The sequence below is a fragment of the Cololabis saira genome, chromosome 12 (assembly GCF_033807715.1).
Source record: "Cololabis saira isolate AMF1-May2022 chromosome 12, fColSai1.1, whole genome shotgun sequence".
Taxonomy (NCBI): domain Eukaryota; kingdom Metazoa; phylum Chordata; class Actinopteri; order Beloniformes; family Belonidae; genus Cololabis; species Cololabis saira.
Genome location: NC_084598.1, coordinates 8,147,189 through 8,170,106, shown reverse-complemented (window position 1 = coordinate 8,170,106; position 22,918 = coordinate 8,147,189). Strand labels below are relative to the sequence as shown.

Below are 22,918 nucleotides of genomic sequence, written 5' to 3'. Positions count from 1 at the left end.
CACACTGTACGACCCGATGCTCGGATGCGACCCGTCTGCTCACACTATACGATCATAATCCTCCCTTCGGACCTCTGTGTACTGGAACTCGAGGCCGGTTTTGGGGCAGGGGTGGGGTGACGTGCGTACTGCCCACCCGATCAAAGGTTATGGGGATCCGTTTCTGATTGGGTGGGCACTGCGCATCCTTTTTAGACACAACAATGAACGCATACCGCAAGAGTTGTGTCTCGGCGGAGGGACCCGACGTCCCAGCAAAATGAACACAACACAGAAGAGTGATCAAAGAAGTGTTCCGAACAGCGCAGAGCGCGGACTGAAGGCTGATTTATGGTTCCGCGTTACACCAACGCAGAGCTACGGCGTACGTTACGCGGCGACCCGCACCGTATGTGGAAATGCTGTCTTTTTTTCTGCTATTAAAACATGATTTGTAATGTGAATTTGCAACACTTAAACTACAAATAATAGTTTTTGACGTGAAATCAGAGATTGCGCATGCTCTCTGCGAAAGGATGAGGCAAATCAGGTCATAGCTGCTTCAACTGTGATTCCTTCACGAGGAGCGACCAGGATTTCAAACACGCTTGATTTTCTTGCGAGCTCACGATTTGTGATCGGGAGCTCGTCGTGAAGTGTTAATCTCTCGTCGTGAGGTGTTAATCTCTCGTCGTTACTCTCTCGTCGTTACCCCACGTACACTGCACGAGGCACGAGCACCGATTGGGTCAAAATCCGTCCCGATCCAAAAAATAGTCGCACGACTGGAAAATCGTCTCAAAACGAGCCGACAATCGCACAGTGTATGCCCGGCTTTACATAATCTTTATATTTGTTATGGTAATTGTAATTGATTTATTTCAAAACAGGGACAGTGTATGGTAACCCTGATGTGTGTTGCTTTGTCTAGTTACACAAACATTGCTGTGATAGAGCAAATATGCCTATTTATTACACCAATAAATTACTTAAGTCTTAAAGAGATTGTATTAATGCTGCTGTGCACGTTCTACGTCAGTGTGTGTAATTAAGACCATGTTCATTATCATCAGTCACTCTTCCTTTTGTATTCTGACAGCTGTGCTGCTGTGTAGAGGCTATTTCTCTCTCTCTCTCTGTCTTTGATTCATGTTTGGATTATGAATTCATGGCTTTGCAGTCCCGGCTCTCTTGACTATTCATGATGTAGACACAGACCCTCCCCTGAGTGCCGTACAGTATTTGGGCTTGAATAACATCCCTCTGGGCGTGTTGGATTCAGTGCCATCTCCCACCTCCCCACTAACACCCACCAGTCAGCGGCCCATTCCACTTGTTTGCTTTATTCCTGCCGTCTTATACTTTGTCATTGTCGGCAGGTACCACTCGGCAGCCCAGAGAGGGGGAAGTTCCCGGAGTGGACTACAATTTCATCAGCGTGGGGGAGTTCCGGGACCTGGAAGAAAGCGGGCTGCTGCTGGAGAGCGGCACGTACGACGGTATGTTCTCAGTGAACCCGCTGTAGAGGGGGATTTATAGATCGTTGACATTGGTTGTGGGAAAAAAATATAAGTTAAACTTTGGATTTGGTATGGTTTACCAACTGGAAATGATTTACGTCCTTGAAAAATGTTTTTTCCTAATTTTGCACTTAGATCACTACTTTCTGAGTTGTAATATTGGCATAAATGAAGAGGGTGCGTTTTTGATACTGACAGTCTCACTGCAAAAACTCAAAATCTTAACAGGAATATATGTCTTATTTCTAGTTAAAATGTCTCATTTTTAGTCAAAGAAATCTCATTACACTTAAAACAAGAGTCATTACCAGAAAAATAACTTATTTGACAAATTTCAACTGTTTCAAGTAAATTTTCACTTGAAATAAGTAGAAAAATCTGCCAGTGGGACAAGATTTATCTTCTCATTATAAGCAAAAAAATCTTGTTCCACTGGCAGATTTTTCTACTTATTTTAAGTGAATATCTACTTGAAACAGGTGAAAATTGTTGTTTTTTCCAGTGATGAGTCTTGTTTTAAGTGTAATGAGATTTTTTTGACTAAAAATGAGACATTTTAACAAGAAATAAGACAAATATTCTTAAGATTTAGAGTTTTTGCAGTGCTCCAGTGTGACTGCTGAGTCAGATTCGATCTCTTTTTGGAGATTGCAAGTTTTAAGAGGTTGTTTATTATGGGAAGTCCCAGCCAACGGTGCAGCTTTGTTCCACTTATTTTAAGAGCTTTGAAGTCTCAGTACCGATGTTGAGTTCTGATGCATTTTACAAACTCAGTGACTGGTTTCCACCATAGCTCTGACACATAAACAGAAGGTGATGTAGACTTATAAGATACTCTGTTTGTGGCCAGCATTGACCATTGTTATGCTTCATCATCACCACGAAAGAGAGGAAAATTATCAAATCCAATAGTGTCAAACAGCAAGTTATTCCACCCCTAACTGCCTTTGCATGTGTACTTTTATATTTCTTACAAAAAGCTTGAAAACAAGTGTATACTGTAAATATTTCCATGCATATTGTAGATAATGAGGATAAAAGAAGAGGTCTATGAAAATATTGTGGCAGGAGTGTTCCTCAGAGGTTACTTCACTTCTAACCATGTGAAATGTAATGATTTATAGACTTTTTTTCTTATTTGTAAATGTTTTGCCCTTATAGAAATATTTGTTGTCATCACATGGTAACTTGGAAAGATGTTACTGCAGCAGATTAATAATATTTATAATGAAAAGCCTCATTTGCATAAATGTTGGGAACTAAAATGACCAAATTGTGCATTTAGAAAATATACCCAAATGTAGCATTTTATGACAAGAACACATTCAAAAAGAGTTGGCAGGGAGACAGAATTAAACACTGACGATCACAGACTACTGGGAGCTGGACGGAGATTTCCTTTTGAAAACAGTAACAATTAGCACCCAGGTGCATTCAAACTGGTTCTGTGGGCGACTATAGCGAACAGCACGCTACCTACCTGCTCAAACACAGGCCCACACAATAGGAACAAGCATTGGTTTATTTAGCATTTTTTCAAGAATATACCACCATTCAGTTGCATGTACGGCCGGATACACACTTCAATTCCATTTTATTTATATAGCGTCTATTACAAAGGAAGTTGTCTCTAGGAACTTTCCAGAGACCCAGATCATAAACCCCTGAGCAATTATTACATAAACATAACAGAAGCAATGGCAGGTAAAAACTCCCCTAGTGGGAGAAAAATCTTAATAGTAGTAGTTTATTTTGTTTTGGTCATTTACATTTAAGATATTTGCATATACAGACTGTATGTATGTATGACTGTAATGTATACACACACACATATATATATATATATATACACACATTTTTTCTTTTTTTTAGACCAAAAACGTATAGGCTGAAGCCTCATGGCTTATTTTGCCTATCCTTTTCAACGAAGGCAGAATACAGAAAAGGAGAAAAAAATAGATACTAATAAGAAGAAAACGAAACGAACAAACAAAACAAAGAAAATGAACAAAGAAGGGAAGAAAATAAATGTGGCATAATTTGGACAGTTGGATATTTAAGCAATAGCCTGTCATAATAAATATATAGTTGGTAATAATTAAGGTATAGTTTCTGTTAGCGTATCAAGATAATTTATATTAGTGTTCTATATTTATCTATTATTTTAGATTCATAATTTTTTTTTCATTTGTAAATTGAGCTGCTTTTTTTTAGTTCCTCATCCAGGCGGTTCCACAGTTTCACCCCTTCGACACAGATACATCTTGACATTTTGTTTGTTCTTGGCCATTTCTGCTCAAAAAGCCAAACAGTGGCAAGAAAAACTCCCCTTTAGTAGGGAAGAAACCTGGACCAGGACCTGGATCATAAGGGGAGGAAGAAACCTGGACCAGGACCTGGATCATAAGGGGAGGAAGAAACCTGGACCAGGACCTGGATCATAAGGGGAGGAAGAAACCTGGACCAGGACCTGGATCATAAGGGGGGAAGAAACCTGGACCAGGACCTGGATCATAAGGGGGGACCTCCTGCTGGAGGCCAGCTGGGCAGAGCAGGAAAAGAGAGAACAGACAGAGAGAATGAATAACAGAGAAAGGAGAGACACAGACACAATGGCTAACTGGTGCAGTACAGGGATTATATAGGAACATAAGGTACTATCAGGTCTTGCAAATATCGCAGAGCTAAGCCGTTTTGGGCTTTATACGCGAGTAATAAAATTTAGAATTGGATTCTGAATTTTACGGGTAACCAATGGAGCGACGCTAACACTGGAGAGACGTGGTCTCTCCTGCTGATTCCTGTCAGCACTCACACTGCTGCATTTTGGATCAGCTGGAGCCTATTCAGCAAATTACTTGGACATCCTGCTAACAACACATTACAGTAATCTAGTCTAGAAGATACGCATGAACTAGTTTTTCTGCATCACTCTGCGAGAGGATTTTCCTAATCTTTGCGATATTACGGAGATGGAAAAATGCTATTTTACAAACCTGATTAACATATGGTTTAAACGACAAATCCTGATCGAAAACAACACCAAGGTTTCTCACAGTAGCACTGGAAGCCATCGCAACACCATCTAATCCCTTCCTAAGATGCTCTGGACCAAGAATGACAACCTCTGTTTTATCTGAATTTAGATAAATGCTTTGGTCTTCACACCTTTGGACTATTGCAGACAAGAAATGGCCATCGTGGAAGGATTTTGCTAGGTGATTTTTTGGGGGGTTTCTGTAGTTTTTTTTTTTTTTTTGCCAAAGCTCCAAATCATCGCTCCTATGTCGTACAGTGTGAGTGGTTTGTTCATTTTCTTGTTTTGTTATTTGTTGTATTTTGTTCTCCTACCCAAGATTAGGCAGAATGTCAGATGCAGTGATCAAATAGGACTGTAAAAAGCATGCCGCGTATCGGCGCCTTAAGGCAGTGTTCTTCAGTTCCAGTCCTCGTGGGTCACTGCCTTGCATCTTTTTTAAATGTTTTGAGTCATTAACAGACTCCTGCAGGCCTTGCTGACAAGCTGATGGCGATCCATCCTTTTAAAGCAGATGTATTTGGAGGAGGGAAACGTCTGAAACATGCAGGGCAGTGACCCCCCCAGGACCAGAACTGAGGACCACTGATGTGAGGCATGTTGGTCTTTCCTCACTTTGGTCCCAGCATGCCGCTGCATTGATAGTGGAAGAACCTAATTAGAGATCTCCTGCAGTTAAATGAGTTTCTCCTGGCAGTGTTCCACATCTCCCTCTATGGCTGAGCAGTGACCACACTCCTTTACCGCAGTCTTTGCTCCAACTGGAGCTACCTGTATCCCATACGCCAGTTTGCATGAGCTGCTGCAAAGGCACAGAAATAGGGGAGGGCTGAAGGAGGGTTCTGTTCATCATTTCTATGGACAGGATTTCTAGTTGTAGCCAGGGGCCGGAGGGGATCCGGTTTGGGAACAACAGGATTGCATCTCTGCTTTTTGACGGGGCCTTTTTGATGATGTTGTCCTGTTGGCTTCATCGGACCGGGACCTTCAGCATGTGCTGGGGCGGTTTGAGGCCGAGTGCGACACGGCAGGGATGACAATCAGCACCTCCAAAACCGAGGCCATGGTTCTCCACCGGGAAAGGTTGGCATGCCTTCTCCGGGTGGGTGGAGAAGTCCTTCCTCAGGTGGAGGAGTTCAAGTATCTTGGGGTCTTGTTCACGAGTGAGAGAACGATGGAGCGTGAGATTGACAGACGGATCGGTGCAGCGTCCGCAGTTATGTGGTCGATGTACTGGACCGTCGTGGTGAAGAAGGAGCTGAGTCGAAAGGCGAAGCTCTCGATTTACCGGTCAATCTACGCACCTACCCTCACCTATGGTCATGAACTTTGGGTAGTGATTGAAAGGATAAGATCGCGGATACAAGCGGCCGAGATAAGTTTCCTCCGCAGGGTGGCTGGACGCTCCCTTAGAGATAGGGTGAGGAGTTCGGTCACCCGGGAGGAGCTCGGAGTCGAGCCGCTGCTCCTTCACATTGAGAGGAGTCAGCTGAGGTGGCTTGGGCATCTGTACCGGATCCTCCCGGACGTCTCTCTAGGGAGGTGACTGGATGGATGCATGGATCCTCCCTAGGGAGGTGTTCCGGGAATGTCCCTCCTCCCTAGGGAGGAGTTCCAGGCATGTCCCTCTGGGAGGAGACCCCAGGGAAGACCCAGGACACGCTGGAGAGACTGTCTCTCGGCTGGCCTGGGAACGTCTCGGACTCTCCTAGGAAGAGCTGGAGGAAGTGTCTGGGGTGAAGGAAGTCTGGGCATCTCTGTTGAGACTGCTGCCTCCGCGACCCGGGAACTGATAAGCGGTGGAAAATGGATGGATGGATGGATGGATCGAAGGAAGCGAATTTGGGAAGGCCATGAGGAAAATCCCCCCGAAAGAATTACGATTGACCAGAGATTTGTCATGATTTAATCGTCTCAATCCCACCCGGGGATCAAGACCGCTGCACGTTGGCTTTCCTGTGACTTTGCAACAGTAAATCACTCACACTCACTCACTCATCTTCTCCCGCTTTATCCGTTACCGGGTCGCGGGGGCAGCAGCCTCAGCAGGGATGCCCAGACTTCCCTCACCCCAGACACCTCCTCCAGCTCTTCCGGGGGGAGTCCGAGGCGTTCCCAGGCCAGCCGAGAGACATAGTCTCTCCAGCGTGTCCTGGGTCTTCCCCGGGGTCTCCTCCCGGTGGGACATGCCTGGAACACCTCCCTAGGGAGGCGTCCAGGAGGCATCCGGTACAGATGCCCAAGCCACCTCAGCTGACTCCTCTCAACGTGAAGGAGCAGCGGCTCGACTCCGAGCTCCTCCCGGGTGACCGAACTCCTCACCCTATCTCTAAGGGAGCGTCCAGCCACCCTGCGGAGGAAACTCATCTCGGCCGCTTGTATCCGCGATCTTGTCCTTTCGGTCACTACCCAAAGTTCATGACCATAGGTGAGGGTAGGGGCATAGATTGACCGGTAAATCGAGAGCTTCGCCTTTCGACTCAGCTCCCTCTTTACCACGACGGTCCAGTACATCGACCGCATTACTGCGGACGCTGCACCGATCCGCCTGTCAATCTCACGCTCCATTGTTCCCTCACTCGTGAACAAGATCCCGAGATACTTGAACTCCTCCACCTGAGGCAGGACTTCTCCACCCACCCGGAGAAGGCATGCCACCCTTTTCCGGTCGAGAACCATGGCCTCGGTCTTGGAGGTGCTGATTCTCATCCCTGCCGCGTCGCACTCGGCCGCAAACCGCCCCAGCACATGCTGGAGGTCCCGGTCTGATGAAGCCAACAGGACAACATCATCTGCAAAAAGCAGAGATGAAATCCTGAGGTTCCCAAACCGGATCCCCTCCGGCCCCTGGCTGCGCCTAGAAATCCTGTCCATAAAAATTATGAACAGGACCGGTGACAAAGGGCAGCCCTGCCGGAGTCCAACATGCACCGGGAACAAGTCTGACTTACTGCCGGCAATGCGAACCAGACTCCTGCTTCGATCATACAGAGACCGGACAGCCCTTAGTAGAGGGCCCCGGACTCCATACTCACTCAGCACCCCCCACAGAATGGCACGAGGGACACGGTCAAATGCCTTCTCCAGATCCACAAAGCACATGTAGACTGGTTGGGCAAATTCCCATGAACCCTCGAGCACCCTGCGGAGGGTATAGAGCTGGTCCAGTGTTCCACGACCGGGACGAAAACCGCATTGTTCCTCCTGAATCCGAGGTTCGACTATCGGCCGTAATCTCCTCTCCAGTACCCTGGCGTAGACTTTCCCCGGGAGGCTGAGAAGTGTGATCCCCCTGTAGTTGGAACACACTCTCCGGTCCCCCTTTTTAAACAGAGGGACCACCACCCCGGTTTGCCACCCCAGCGGTACTGTCCCCTTCCTCCATGCAATGTCGCAGAGGCGTGTCAGCCAAGACCGCCCTACGACATCCAGAGACTTGAGGTACTCAGGGCGAATCTCATCCACCCCCGGTGCCCGGCCACCGAGGAGCTTACGAACCACCTCGGTGACCTCGGCTTGGGTGATGGATGAGCACGCCTCCGAGCCCCAACCCTCTGCTTCCTCAGTGGAAGGCATGTCAGTCGGGTTAAGGAGATCCTCAAAGTATTCCTTCCACCGTCCGACAATGTCCCCAGTCGAGGTCAACAGCTCCCCACCAGCACCATAAATGGTGCCGGCAGAGTACTGCTTCCCCCTTCTGAGGCGCCGAACGGTCCTCCAGAATTTCCTCGAGGCCGACCGAAAGTCCTCCTCCATGGCCTCCCCGAACTCCTCCCAGACCCGAGTTTTTGCCTCCAAGACTGCCCGAGCCGCGGCCCGCTTGGCCTGCCGGTACCTATCTACTGCGTCAGGAGTCCCACCGGCCAACATAGCCCGGTAGGACTCCTTCTTCAGTCTGACGGCATCCTGTACTTCCGGTGTCCACCACCGGGTTCTAGGATTGCCGCCACGACAGGCACCGGAGACCTTGCGTCCACAGCTTCGAGCCGCCGCGTTGACAATGGAGGCAGAGAACATGGTCCACTCGGACTCGATGTCCCCCGCCTCCCCCGGGATCCGAGAGAAGCTCTCCCGGAGGTGGGAGTTGAAGATGTCCCTGACAGAGGGCTCAGCCAGACGTTCGCAACAGTAAATCATTAAATAAAATCAACACATATCTCATATCCTAAAACTGACTTTGCATTCTAAAAGAACTGGCGGCAGCATATCCCCAGATTGTTCATCTCAGTCTTTCCACACGAGTGTGTTGGAAATACCCCGGCTATGTGAAAGCTGCGTCCTCCACTCGGCATGCTGCCCCGGGAGACTCGGCCTCCGACTCGAGACCACGAACCAGTCATCAGGATGAATAATGGAACCGCTCCATCCTTCTCTGTTTACTGTAATACCTTAATTTGTCTGCTGAAGGCACATATCCAAAAAAAGCATTAGAAAGTTAATTATCAATGGCCAGCCTTGTGACCCGCCAGTCTCCGCAAAACAGGTCAACGAAATGTTCACATGGAACCGCAGGCAGATGTACCTGTATTTACATGGGATCTTCCCGTGGTTAGACATTGACTTCAGGTCGGTTAATAGTTACAGCAGCCTGTGTACTGCCTGTGTACCTCGTAAAACTCTTAAGGAATTTGCTTTTCAAACATTGACCAACGCGCCTTTTGAGGGAGGAATGCAGAATCAACCCTCCAGCTTCTCTTGTAATGCTTTTTTCTTGCGCTAACTATTGTTTGTTGTGGATTTTCTAACAGCATGAAGTATTTATTTTTATGTTTTATATGTTTTTACGACTTTCTTTTTTGTGGGAACAATGTTTTGATGTGAAGTGGCTCCAGGGAAACCACCCTGCATTCCAGTCATTACTTATCTCTTTCTCTATCTCTTTCTCTGTTTAGTTCATTATGTGGACTTTTATATTATCCCGCCTTTGCCATACTGTGACCGACCAAAATAAAAAAAGCCTTGAGTTGGGCAGTTCCATTCATTGCTGTGACTAATCTAAATGACCTGTGAACAACAGGGACTCGATGGTGTTAATATAATATGCAAGAAAGAGCGACGGTCTCTGGCCGGCTGCTCTATAGCTCATATCTCACGGCTATCATATCACTAAACAATGCTAGAAAATTGTGTCAGCAGGTGTTTTGAAAATGATTATCAGGGAGGAAAAGTGCGTGCTTGTGAAGTTGCTCCTGCGCATGAATCCATGACATTTCCAGCACTCTTTCTGTCTGAATTCCAAGGTCGTAGCAGAAAAGTTGATCCAGCTGATGATGTGGTAAATGCCACAGAACGAATTATTTGCATACTTATGTACATTTCCATTTAAGATGTCTTTTAGTTCTTTTTATGCAGCATAAATTAATGTTTTTTTTGTCAGTTTTATTTTGTTTCTTAATTTACATCCACTTTTGCATTCAGGCATGCAACAGCTTCCAGGAATGGGAGTGTTTGCTTGCTCACACAAGGTCAAAGACAAAACATGATTTTATTTTGAACGGATGATGTAAAAAGGTGACTGTAAGGACGGTTCGGGAGGAAAGGAGTATTCATGAAAGGCTTGTTAGAGCAACGATAGGTGGCAGGTCTCCGCTTTGTCAAAAAATATGTGAAAAAACAATTTCAGTGTTTTAAAAACAATCCTCCTCGAAGGAAAATTGGAAAGGAGTCTCATATTTCTCCTCCTACAGTGCAAGGAATCGGGAAGGATTTTAGTGCTCACAAAGAAAGGGCACAATGAGCTGGACTCCTGGGATCTCCGCTCTCTCAGACGGCAAAGTTTCATGATTCACCGATCAATATCTGATAAAACCACATGGGATCGCTTTGGGAAATCTTTGAGGAGCACCACAATACAGAGCTGCACTCACAAACGTTGCCCGTCCAGAGTCGCTGTCGACAACTCTGAGGCACCCGGGTTTTATACAAAAACATCAATTCTATCTATTAACAGCATTCTGCGTTTCTGATCCATTTTTCACTGCAAAAACTCAATCTTACCAGGAATATTTGTCTTATTTCTAGTTAAAATGTCTCATTTTTAGTCAAAAAAAATCTTGCTACACTTAAAACAAGAGTCATTACCAGAAAAATTACTTATTTGACAATTTTCACCTATTTCAAGTAAATTTTCACTTGAAATAAGTAGAAGAATCTGCCAGTGGGACAAGATTTATCTTCTCATTACAAGCAAAAAAAATCTTGTTCCATTGGCAGATTTTTCTACTTATTTCAAGTGAAAATCTACTTGAAACAGGTGAAAATTGTCAAATAATTTATTTTTCCAGTGATGAGTTTTGTTTTAAGTGTAATGAGATTTTTTTTTTACTATAAATGAGACATTTTAACTAGAAATAAGACAAATATTCTTGTTAAGATTTTGAGTTTTTGCAGTGTATTCTAGACTTTCTCACTTCCTCGGTGTTCTGTTATGGTTTTAACTGTGTGTTGTGTAGTTTCACAGACCTTGAAGTCTACACTTACACGCATGATGTGAGCAGGAAAAGCCGTGGACAGAAACTGCATCTTCACTTTTTTTCGGCGAAGGCTTCTTTCATCTTGTTTTACAGAGTGATGAAAGTGTCATTGTGAGTAACACTCACGTCGAAACTCCAAGAATTGGATTTAAGTGTGTGGATGTATGTGAATTAGGGCATATCCAATTTTCAAGCCTTCGCAGTGGCAGGTGCAGGAAAGCCAGAGGTATAAATCATGGCAGAGATGGGGGGATGAAACGGACGAGCAAATCCCAGGGAAAGCAGACATTGAGCCCTGAAGTCAGCAGCAGCAGCAGGCCTTGGAACGCCTAAACCTCCACTAAAATCATATTTAATAGTATAGAATGATGTTTGATTATTCTACTCTTTAACCTATTAAACAATGTTTTCTAGGATAGCAAGCATGCGTGGCAACCTTGAGCGCTCCATCTATTCCTATGATATTCTCCTTAGTCTTTTCTGTTGAGCTTTATTCCATTTAATTACATATTTTGTTTTAACCGCACTGGTCTGGACACTTCTAGTGCTTTGTAACAATGTTCTTGGTTTGTGAGGCCGAATTGGATTTGATGAAACTAAATTCAGATTTGATTGACATTGCTGTATTTAATCATTGATAAGTGCAGCTGATTAACCTTTCCAAAGCCCGAGTCCAGACGGATTGGAGAGGAACGGTTTAGAATACAGCACAGGAGCACAAAAAGGAGAGAGGTGAGATCACTATTAAATATTAAATGTATTAAATGCACGAGCTTGGAACGCTGAGAAGGATGCAGCTGGTACATCAGGAATGCGCTATTATATGTTGTTTGCAGAGATATAACTGCAGGAACATATTCCTGTTCCCAACGGCGGAAAATAAAGATTTCCGAAAATATGTACAGACAGAGGCTGCAGAGAAATAAGAGTAAACGAGCAGGGATTGCAGGGCCTGTTAAACAACAGATGGTGTGGTCCTAAACACGTTACTGTGCTGGAGTGTTATTGAAGGCTGGATATTGTGTTTCCGCCCATGTTGTCTACTGAGCGCTGAACGCTGCACGTGACATCATCAACTCACTTCTGGCCAAACTACAAAGACAAACACCGTCAACGCATTCAGTCTCTGGAGATTTCAGCTACACCTCTCTTTCCTTTACACATCATCTGTATATGGACTTAGTTACTAAATTACTGACTCGTACATCCATCCGTCCATCTGTTCTCAGTAAGTCGTACTGCTACAGCAATATGAATTTCACTTTACGTCTTAATCAAGTATTATCCAGCCCAATTCAGTGCAGTTCAGTTATTATAGCAGGAAAAGTGTCAGAGATCCCGATGCTCTACAGCGAATGTTCTGTTCTGCAGTAGCGCAGCTTAATGGGCCACAGACACTCATATGTTAAACTATCCCATCCCAGATGTTTGTCAGATATTTGTCTGAAGTCATCATGATCAATAATTATTTTGAATCGGTCTAAAAACATCTACATCTGACAACGTGTCTGCCTCCATTTATGCAAAACTGCTGTGAATACATTAGTTACCATCAGCCCTTGAATATTCATAATTCTACAACCGACTGTGAAGAGAATATTTAAAAGCCTCTTTTTTTTTTACGGTTCAATAGAGTCTGGTGAAATAAGAAAGCTGAAATAGGTCCTGAGTGTTGTATTATTACCCATGTCATGCTCATAAGTAGGGATGGGAATTGATAAGATTTTATCGATTCCGATTCCATTTGCGATTCTGTTTAACTATTCGATTCTTTATCGATTCTCTTTTTTTTTTTTTTTTTAATTTTTAAATATTTATTAAAAAAAAAAAAGACTAACTATACAAAACATACATGAAGTCAAATACAGGACCTAACAAATAAAATTACTGTGAAAATATCCCGAACAAAATCCTATTCTTCATATATTTTGGCTACCGTTTTGCTCCAACCCTTTTTGCATGGTTATAATGACTGTGTTATAATTATAACTATATAATTACAGTGTTATCATTGCAGTGAATAATGTATGTATCAACATCCATTGGCTAAAGGATTTAGTTAGAAAAATGTGATGCAGAATTACATGCAAACCTCTTTTCATGTCTACCATACACGCAGTCATATGACTAACATTTCATATTATTTCCTTTTTTTTTCCTCATTTGGAAAAAAGGAGAACAAACAGGTCGATTGGCATCAACTTTGTTTTATATCTTTGAACAAAAAAATACAAGTGAGGTTTTAAGACGGCCCCAGCCTAGGGCTCCTCGATGGTGTGCCAGGGGGCCATTTGTAATATAAAATATGTATTTAATATAAAATAATGATAATAATAAAATAAATATTATTATGTAGAAATTAACTAAATACAATGAATTATTCCGTGGCAATTACACACGAATGTCCAGTAACATGTTCAACACCACAAACTTAGTCACTGCTTGGTGACATTCATCAAAAATAAAACGCCAAAACACTATAGTACTTCACATGATGGCTCTGGTCATTCAACCGGGAAATTAGTTCAATTTTAACTTCAATTGCGGTAATAAACACAGTTGTGGTGGGATCAGCAGCCCGGCACACAACTGTATGTGACACAGTTAAACATAACTACCGTATTTTCTGGACTATGAGCCACTACTTTTTTCATAGGTTTTGAACCATGCAGCTTATACAAAGGTGCGTCTATTCTGTGGATTTTTCTTCCACCGCTCGGGGCGCTCTAACCGGAATTAGAATCAAAACTAAGATAAAATAAATGCAAAGAAGAATACGCTACTTATTCTTTAGCAGATAGAAGTAGGTAGAAGCAGATTTCAAACAGATAAATAGATGGATAAATACTGGTTATTTTATCTTGGTTCTGTCCCGTTTTTGTTGCTGCTGTGTTAAAAGACACTGTTAGGAAAGGATCTATTTAGGTACAAACATGTACATCATTTACAGTTCAAAATCCTTCTGTACATGTAGTAAATATCTAATCTAACAACAGATATATCTGCGGCTTGCATATCTTTTTTTTTTTTTAAATAGAGCGGATGCGGCTTGTATATCTTTTTTACATAATTTTTTTTTAAAATAGAGCGGATGCGGCTTATATGCAGGTGCGGCTTATAGTCCAGAAAATACGTTAGTTAAATGCATTAACAGTTACAGTAAGTTTCTCTGCACAGACAAAAGCTGTCACGATTCAGAGATTGTATCAGGTCTCAAATGTAGGAGAGGAGTTGATAAGAGTGGGTGGAAAAAGTAATTTATTAACAAAAAGTGCTGGTAAGCAGGGATTCCAAAAATATAAACCAAAAGGAATTCATCTCAAAACAGAACTCAGGACAATCTGAAAGACCCAGAAACCCACACAGAAAAGCTGAACATGGAGAATCCAAGGAAACAAGATGGCCTATAGCAGGAGTTGTAAAACAGTACAGATCAGCAGGGATGAAGGGAAAGACAAGACGAGATATACATTGGACTGAAGACACAGGTGAAAACAATCAGGACAGATAGGAACAGGGGAATTCAAACTTAGAATTAAACATAAGTACACAGACTTTCAAAATGAAGCATGAACAAAAATAAAACCAGGCCATGACAATTGCTTTGCAAGCGATGGAAGTGATGATTTTGTCTTTCATAGTTTTATTCACTTCCTGTTTGCTTCAGACCAGCTGGTCATTGTTTAAGAGCAGAACAATGATGTCATGGAAAAATACAGTTTTTTCTCCTTTTTGTTTGTTTAGAATGTTTGCTTAGGTTGAAGCAGGCCTGATCAAAGGAACATGACATCATGATGACATCAATGTTCTGATGATGGACCTTCTTTCTCTCTGGGTTTTCTCCGGGCGCTCCGGTTTCTCCCTGTAGCACGGCGTGTGCCACGGGGCCCGACCGACAGGATGGAGAGGACACGGAGTTTAGTGCAGAACCCTTTTATTTGCAATCACCCAAGCCAAGACAAGTGCTTCCAGCTCCTTCACAGCTCCAGCAGCAGCTTCTCCATCCGACCCCCTTGCTGCTGTCCAGCCCCGCCTTATCAAGGCTGGCAGGGTGGAGAGGTTGACGGGCCACACCTGTGTCCCGTCAGCCTGAGTGGCTGCAGCTCCTCCACTGCCACACACCCCCAACGCCAGACTCGCGCCGGGGTCCGTCCGGCCGAGCCTACTCCCCCCCCCCCCCCCCCCCCCCCCGCCCCCCTCGGAGCGGGAGAGGAACTGCCGTCTGCGCCTCCCGGGCCTTCCTGGGTCGGGAGGCCGCCCTCGGCGTCGGGCCGACCAGCGGGACCGGTCGGGCGGCCGCCCTCGGCGACGGGCCGACTGCCAAGAAAGCCACTTTCGGGACCGGGCCCCTGGTGGCCTCGGGCCAGACGGCATCCGCGGCCGTGGCCGGGGTACGTCCAGGACCACCCCCTCCTCCGTCACGCCCCCCTGCTGGTCCGTCCCCAGGACCGCCTCCTCCACGGCGCAGCCCTTCTCTGGAGCTGGTGTGTCCAGAACCGCCTCCTCCGTCACGGCGCCCTGCTGGTCCGCCTCCACCTCTGCCTCCGACTCCACCTCCACCTCCAACTCCGCCTCCACCTCCGTCCCAGGAGCCATCGCATGGCGGCTTGCAGCAACTGCCTCACGGCCGGTCTGCTGCAGCCCCGCAAGCGCTGCCGCGGCGAACCTCAGGCGTGGTGCCGGGGTGGGTCGCTCCGTTGGCCCTGCCGTCTCGGGAGCCGTCGCTTGGCGGCCCGCAGCTTCTGCCTCCCGGCCTCTCAGCTGCGGCGCCGCCAGCCGTTCCTCAACTGCTTTTTTAATCATCTTTTTTCTGTATTTCATTTGTATTCACGAAATTTTGACTTTTCTCATCATTTCGACTTTTTTCTCGAAATTGTACTTCAACATTATTCTCGACATTTCAACTTTTTTCTCGACATTTCGACTTTTTTCTCGGAGTGCATAATAAAAAAAAAAATCTTCCTCCTCTAAAATATTATTGGTATTTTTCTCCTGCCTGGCCCTAATACTCTTCCGTAATAAACACATGCTGCAGCCTTGTTTCGTTTGGCCAAAGTCCCTCGAAACGTTTTACATTTGGACGTTTTTTGAGGCAGAGCTGCGTGGCTGTGCATCAGATAAAAAAAGCAAGGCACCGGGCCAGAAGTCACTCGGGAGGAAGGGTGAAAAGGCTCTGAGTGGGCCCCGGACGCCCACTTCCAGGACCCATGTAGACGGAGGCTTGAAAGATTAAGCATCAGCATCAGCTCTGAGGAGTAACTCAGCTGATAGCTTAGCACCTGAATTAATGTTGATACCGCGGAAAAAAACTGAAGAAAAACAAACAGGAAAAAAAAGAAAACGAGAAGAAGCTGCAACAAAACGTGGAGGCAGGAAAGTTGGAGGAATTAGAAGAGGGGGGATTAAAATGGGATGACAGTAGTTTATGGGAAATATATGCATGGAGGGGAAGATAGGAAGGGTATTGAATGCATTCTGGGTGTCACAACGCTGGCAAGGAAAATGAACACAAACTCATGAGCAAGTTCATTTCTAGGCTGGAAAAATGCATTTCTACGCTGTGAAACACACAGTCCCAGAAACCCGGAGAGGAGGAGTACGGCATTTACAAGGTCGCCTGGCGGAGTGTGGGCATCCATGCCAAGCAGGGCCCGAGCCCGGTGCCAAGGCTGGAGCACAAGATGGGCTTCACCTGCCGCGGGCCCTGGCAGTCGGAGGAGAGGCCCGGGCAGAGTGGGGGGGGGGGGGGGGGGCAGCCGCTCTGAATACTGACTCCCCTGCTGAGTTCTAATCTGTACATTCAAAGAGAGGAGCACAGTGACTACGTTTACATGCAGTCAAAATTCGTGTTAAGGTCAATATTCCGGTTACTGAAACATTGGGAATAACCTGTATCCATGCGTGAGCAAACAGGGTTATCCCTGTTTACATGGTAATTAATCATTTGGGATATCTGGATAAAACCAGCGACGCACGGAGAACGTCATGATGCAATTCCCGTCATTTCTGCTTCTTCTTCCAAATCCAAATCCAAAACAACAGTAACAGCAGCACGGCGGATAATGAACAGCCCAGTAGAAGTCGCCTTCTGTAGTTCGCCTTTTTCAGCGTCTTCCAGCGAAGCTTGATCTGGTCTGGTGTTCGTACAAATCCTGCTTCGCGCAACTTTTCGCTCACCTTCTTGTAAATCTGGCTATCCCGGTACTTTCTACCGTCTACAAATGCCAAAATGTTCATATCTTTCATTACATTTATGAAGTGATTAGTCTCCTCCTGGTCTTGCGTTTCTCCATGTTTATTAGAACTTCCTGGACTCAAAAGACCAGGATTCCTTGCGAAAAGAACCTGCGCAGAAAACAAATTCCTGTTCCGTTTGATGGGGATATTCCGTTAGGCTAAACATGACCCAATATTCGGGTTAGAAAAGGAGTAACCCAGGGGTCATATTGGGGTTTTTTAAAAACCGGAATATGAGCAAATTCCGGTTATTCAAAGGGGTTATCGGTGTTTACATGGCCGTGTAACCGGGTTATTGCTAATATTCCGGTTACAAAAGGGTTATTATTGACTACGTTTACATGCAGTCAAAATTCGGGTTATTGCTAATATTCCGGTTACTGAGACATTCTGAATATTCCGTTTACATGGTAATTAATCATTTGGGATATCTGGATCAAACCAGCGACGCGCGGAGAACGTCATGATGCAATTCCCGTCATTTCCGCTTCTTCTTCCTGTATCAAAATTCAACACAAATGCTGCTTTGTGCAACTTTTCGCTCACCTTCTTGTAAATCTCACTATCCCGGTACTTTCTACCGTCTACAAATGCCAAAATGTTCATATCCTTCATTACAGTTATGAAGTGATTAGTCTCCTCCTGGTCTTGTGTTTCTCTGTGTTTATAAGAACTTCCTGGACTCAAAAGACCAGGATTCCTTGCGAAAAGAACATGCACAGAAAACAAATTCCTGTTCCTCTTGATGGGGATATCCGTTAGGCGTTTACATGACCGAATATTCGGGTTAGAAAAGGAGTAACCCAGGGCTCATATTCGGGTTTTTAAAAACCTGAATATGAGCAAATTCCGGTTATTCAAAAGGAATATTGGTGTTTACATGGCCGTGCAAAACCGGGTTATTGCTAATATTCCGGTTAGAAAAGGGTTATTGACTGCATGTAAACGTAGTCAGTGAGGCTTTTTCTCCTCTTAACAAAGCTCTCCATCCGCCCTTTTTTTTTGTCTTTAAAAGAAAACCCAACTCATTTGCTTGCATTTCTTAGTGCTGAGTGGCCGTGGTGTTGTGCTCTCCAGACCCGCAGGCTCTGATCTCACTCACACTCACATTTTACTCACATTCTCACAAGTTGGAGATGAGAGATGTGGGCAGCTGCTGACTAAAGCAAATGGTGTGACATACACACACACACACACACACACACACACACACACACACACACACACACACACACACACACACACACACACACACACACACACATGCACACAAACAGACAGTATACACATTCTTTCCCACCAATAAATACAAGACCCTGGTGGTTCACGTTTCAGCTCGGGGTCTCTCTGGACCCGCCAGCCTTCCAACAGGAGGCACATTAAATGAAAAAGAACTCTGTGGCGTAAAAATCCTTCTTACATTCATCAAACACACTCTTGCAACACGAGTGCACAGCTGCACAATTCATCGGCAGTGCCAAACTCGTTTTAGCCCGATGACTGCTTCACCCTGCCCACCCGTCACTCACTTCCACCCGCCAAGAGTTTAAATCTGAAACACAAACGAGTCCCCTGAGCTCGTCTCTCTCTGCTGCTGCCGCCTCCAACAAGTGTGGCACTTGTCCTTTTCACAGAATAAAGAAACTAAAAAGGGGGAACTTACACTAAAACGATGTAAACTATCCATGAGTAATAACTGTAAAAGGTTGTGGACCATAATCTTTATGTCCAGTATTTATTTCCATATTTAAGCTCATGTGGTCACATTTAAATGTAGTTTAACTTAATAAATGGTTTTATTCACATTGATACGCTCACATTGTGTGTACTTGTGTGTCGATGTTGTGTCAAACGTGTCAAACAATCCTGCTGGGAAACCCGGATCCATCATGAAGGAACACTTTGTGTTCTTTACTATAATTTAAAGTAATCTTTGCTCTATTTGTTGCTTGTTTATGCTCCGTAACGATATATTGAGTAGGCGTTGCGACTCCCGTACCATTAGGGATTCATTTCTGTCAGACACACATGGTCACCGGGAGTTGCCGCATGTTTTTTGGAGTTTTTTAGCAGTTTTCAGAGAGCTACTTGGAGCGCGTCTGAGGGCTTAAAGTGAACATTTGGGGCGGCCATTCTGACTTAATCTGGATTGCTGCAGGAATTTAGAAATCGGGACTGATTTTCCAGTATTTATCTAGACCAGGGGTCGGCAACCCGCGGCTCTAGAGCCGCATGTAGCTCTTTAGCGCCGCCCTGGTGGCTCCTGGAGCTTTTTCAAAAATGTTTGACCTTTTTTTTCCTTTTTTTCTTCTTTTTTTCCCCTGTTTTTTCCCTTTTCTTCTTTTTCCTTTCCTTTTTAATCTCGTCATTTTGACTTTTTTCTCGACATTTCGACTTTTTTCTCAAAATGTTTACTTTTTTCTCAACATTTTCGACGTTTTTCTCGAGATTGTACTTCAACATTAATCTTGACATTTCGGCATTTTTCCTCAACATTTCGACTTTTTTCTCAACATTTCGACTTTTTTCTCAAAGTGCATAATGAAAAATAAAATCTTCCCCCAGTTCTAACGAATATAGATACATGCAGCATGTGTTGCCTTCATTTTAAGGCTTATACAAGACTTTTAATTTTTTGCGGCTCCAGACATATTTGTTTTTTGTGTTTTTGGTCCAATATGGCTCTTTCAACATTTTGGGTTGCCGACCCCTGATCTAGACTGAATAAGTCTTTGTCTTGACAATGTGACATTAGATTTCATCAGGAGAAACATATGAACAGCAGGTTAGACCGCTGTTTGCTGTTATAAAGAAATATGACTTTTATATTACAGGAAGCGAACCCCATAAAGATGTAAACTATCCATACGTGGCATGGCCACACTACTGTAAAGCGCTATACAAATACATTTTTGATTGATGTTAGAGCTTCTATATTAAAAAGACAAGCCATAAAATGATATTAAAAGGGAAAAAAGTCAGTAAAAAGTTTTAAATAAAGGTTTTGTTTATCGGTGACGTACTAATTCCTCCAGAGTGGAGAATTCCAGTGACTTACACATTTCTGGGAAGGGCTCCTGCTGTTCCTCAGGTATAGAGGTTTCCTGTTCTTATTGGATAGTTATGTTGATCTAAATCTATGTTTAAAATCCCTCACAAGTGTGCTGTTTGAGTCACGTCAGGTGGCATACAGTGCCAGTCACGTGGAGACCTTTCGCACTTTTAAAGCCCACATCGTCCCACTCACCACTTCCAGGAATGAACCTGCACCAGACGTCTTTGCACATTCCAGTTGGTTTGATTCAGCAACTTTCCTTGATATTTAAGTCTTCACGCTGTCTGAGTTTTTGCAGATAAACGTTTCCAATGACAAACCCCCACGCCAGGTCCTAAACACGTCCTCGTCTTCTCTCAGAGCCAGATTGTGCAGCAGATTGTACAGCTCTGGCTGTGTTTCATCCCGTTTTGAAATTGTTACTGATTTTCCAGTATGGTTTTGCATATTTGTGAAGATTGAAGACTGGAAATTTTTATTTTTTTTGCCAATTCTCTGTTGAGCCATTATGTCAACAGACTCTGGTGTTGCCGGGTCATTTAAGAACCATGTCCATGCAATTAGCTCATGACAGGTGCTCTTAGTAATCACATGTTTTCTAACTTGTGTGTCTGTGTCGGTTTGCCGTTTTTTCCACTTTGGTCCTGTATTTTCTACACTGTTTTTGCTTGTTTTGTTTCTCAGGGGAATTTAACACAATGGCCTTTAGACATGAAACAATAATCAAGAACTTTGTATTCAAGCCATTTTGACCCGGTGCATGTCTGATCAACATATTTGATTGTTTTTAAAAAATATATTAATAAACATGAATACAAGTACAAAAGTGATAATGAAAGAAGATAAACTTTAAGGTGGCTTTTATTTTATTTTATGTGCCATTTCTTTCAAAAGCTTAGAAATAAAAAAAATAACAAGATGGACGGTTGTCGGTTGCTTTTGTTATTTTTTAATCTCTCTAATCTGGATGTGGATTTTCATTGAGCCATCTAAATATTTGTATGTGAATTTTGGATCATCTTTGTTTTTATTGGTTCTTCGTTAAAACAATGAATACATACCAGCTTGTAATTATTCCAGGCTGATATTCATGTTGCAGCTTTTTCACCTACATTTGCTTTTTCATTTGTACCGTTTTATTTTTGTCCCCACCCGTCTGATGTGCTTCATTGTTGTTATTCATGTTTTAGCTGTTTTTAAATAATTGAATCAGACTGAAGTGTTTTTATAATGTCAGATAATAATGAGTGTTGCATCAAAAAAGAAGATATTTTTTTTCCCGTAGGAACATGAATAGCAGAGATAATAAGATTCATTGGCCTGTAAATAAACATGTCCAACACCGCCCCAAAAAAACTGAATCACAGTCCTTTATGTAAAGCTTTAAAAGAGGCAGCCTCTTGTTTTTAAGTTCTCATCATTTTTGGTATGCACAGTTTTCCATCTGCGCGAGATGAGGTTATGCATTCCCAACAAAGGCAGCTTTTCATATTGTGGCTCATTAGTGCGGTGTAATTACAATGCGCTCCATCTCACTGCACTTCCTTATCGTGCCCTCCATCTCCAGCCTCCTGCTGATGCCGAGTCTACGTTCACCTCCTGTTTTGGGAGATACGGGAGCCGTGGAGTGAAAAAAACTGCATATTACTTCAAAGTCAACTCTCTAATTTTGCGTTAAATCATCACGCTTCCCATTAATTACAAAACAAGTAAAGGACATAGTGGTTCTGATATAACTTACTCGTAAACTCAAACATGGATTCTTATGCCTACCTTTTGTCGATAACTATGTATTGTTTACCGTGACTCAGATAACTTGCGCCTGCAAGCTTATTATTTATGCATTGGTTCATAGTTATAATTCATAGAGCTTGCATTCACCTGCACGGTGTTTACAAGTTGTGTGTTTTATCTTGTTTGTCTTGTTTTGTATTTGCAACATAGTAATTAAGTTGTTTTTTTCTAATTTATTTGGCTTAAATGTCAGAAATGAAAATCCCCTCATTAAAAAGAAAGACCTTTCTGCATTTAATTCCCGTTTGACGACATTTTTGTCGCCCTTCTATGGCCTGTCCCTCGTTTCTTAGTGGACTCCTGTCACAGTATCTGTCTGCTCCCTAATGGGCCGTTACAACATCACGTTTGGTTACTGATAGTACTGGAGTTGAGGGGGGATGAGGGGGGATGGCATCCCCCCTGAAATAAAAACGGTTAAAATCATCCCCCCTGTAAAACTGACATCCCCCCTTTCCATCCCTTATGTCATTTCATCAATGAATGTGGTTTTACTGCTATTTCAACATTTAGAGTCATCACCAGAAAAATAACACCAGAAAAATAACTTATTTGACAATTTTCACCTGTTTCAAGTAAATTTTCACTTGAAATAAGTAGAAAAATCTGCCAGTGGGACAAGATTTATCTTCTTATTACAAGCAAAAAAATCTTGTTCCACTGGCAGATTTTTCTACTTATTTTAAGTGAAAATCTACTTGAAACAGGTGAAAATTGTTGTTTTTTCCAGTGATGAGTGTTGTTTTAAGTGTAATGAGATTTCTTTACTAAAATGAGACATTTTAACTAGAAATAAGACAAATATTTTTGTTAAGGTTTTAAG

At 43.6% G+C, this 22,918-nt stretch overlaps 1 protein-coding gene across 5 annotated transcripts in view; it reads left to right on the top strand.

The window, feature by feature from the left end:
- magi3a (membrane associated guanylate kinase, WW and PDZ domain containing 3a) overlaps nt 1-22,918 on the top strand; it is a 231,355-nt gene that overhangs the window by 142,318 nt on the left and 66,119 nt on the right. For all 5 annotated transcript variants that reach the window (XR_009783818.1, XM_061735359.1, XM_061735358.1 and 2 more), the window contains exon 3: nt 1,359-1,478. Coding sequence is in view for 4 of the 5 variants with exons in the window: in XM_061735359.1 (XP_061591343.1) it covers nt 1,359-1,478 (120 nt within the window). In the remaining variant the exon portion in view is untranslated. The remainder of the gene's footprint in view (nt 1-1,358; nt 1,479-22,918) is intronic.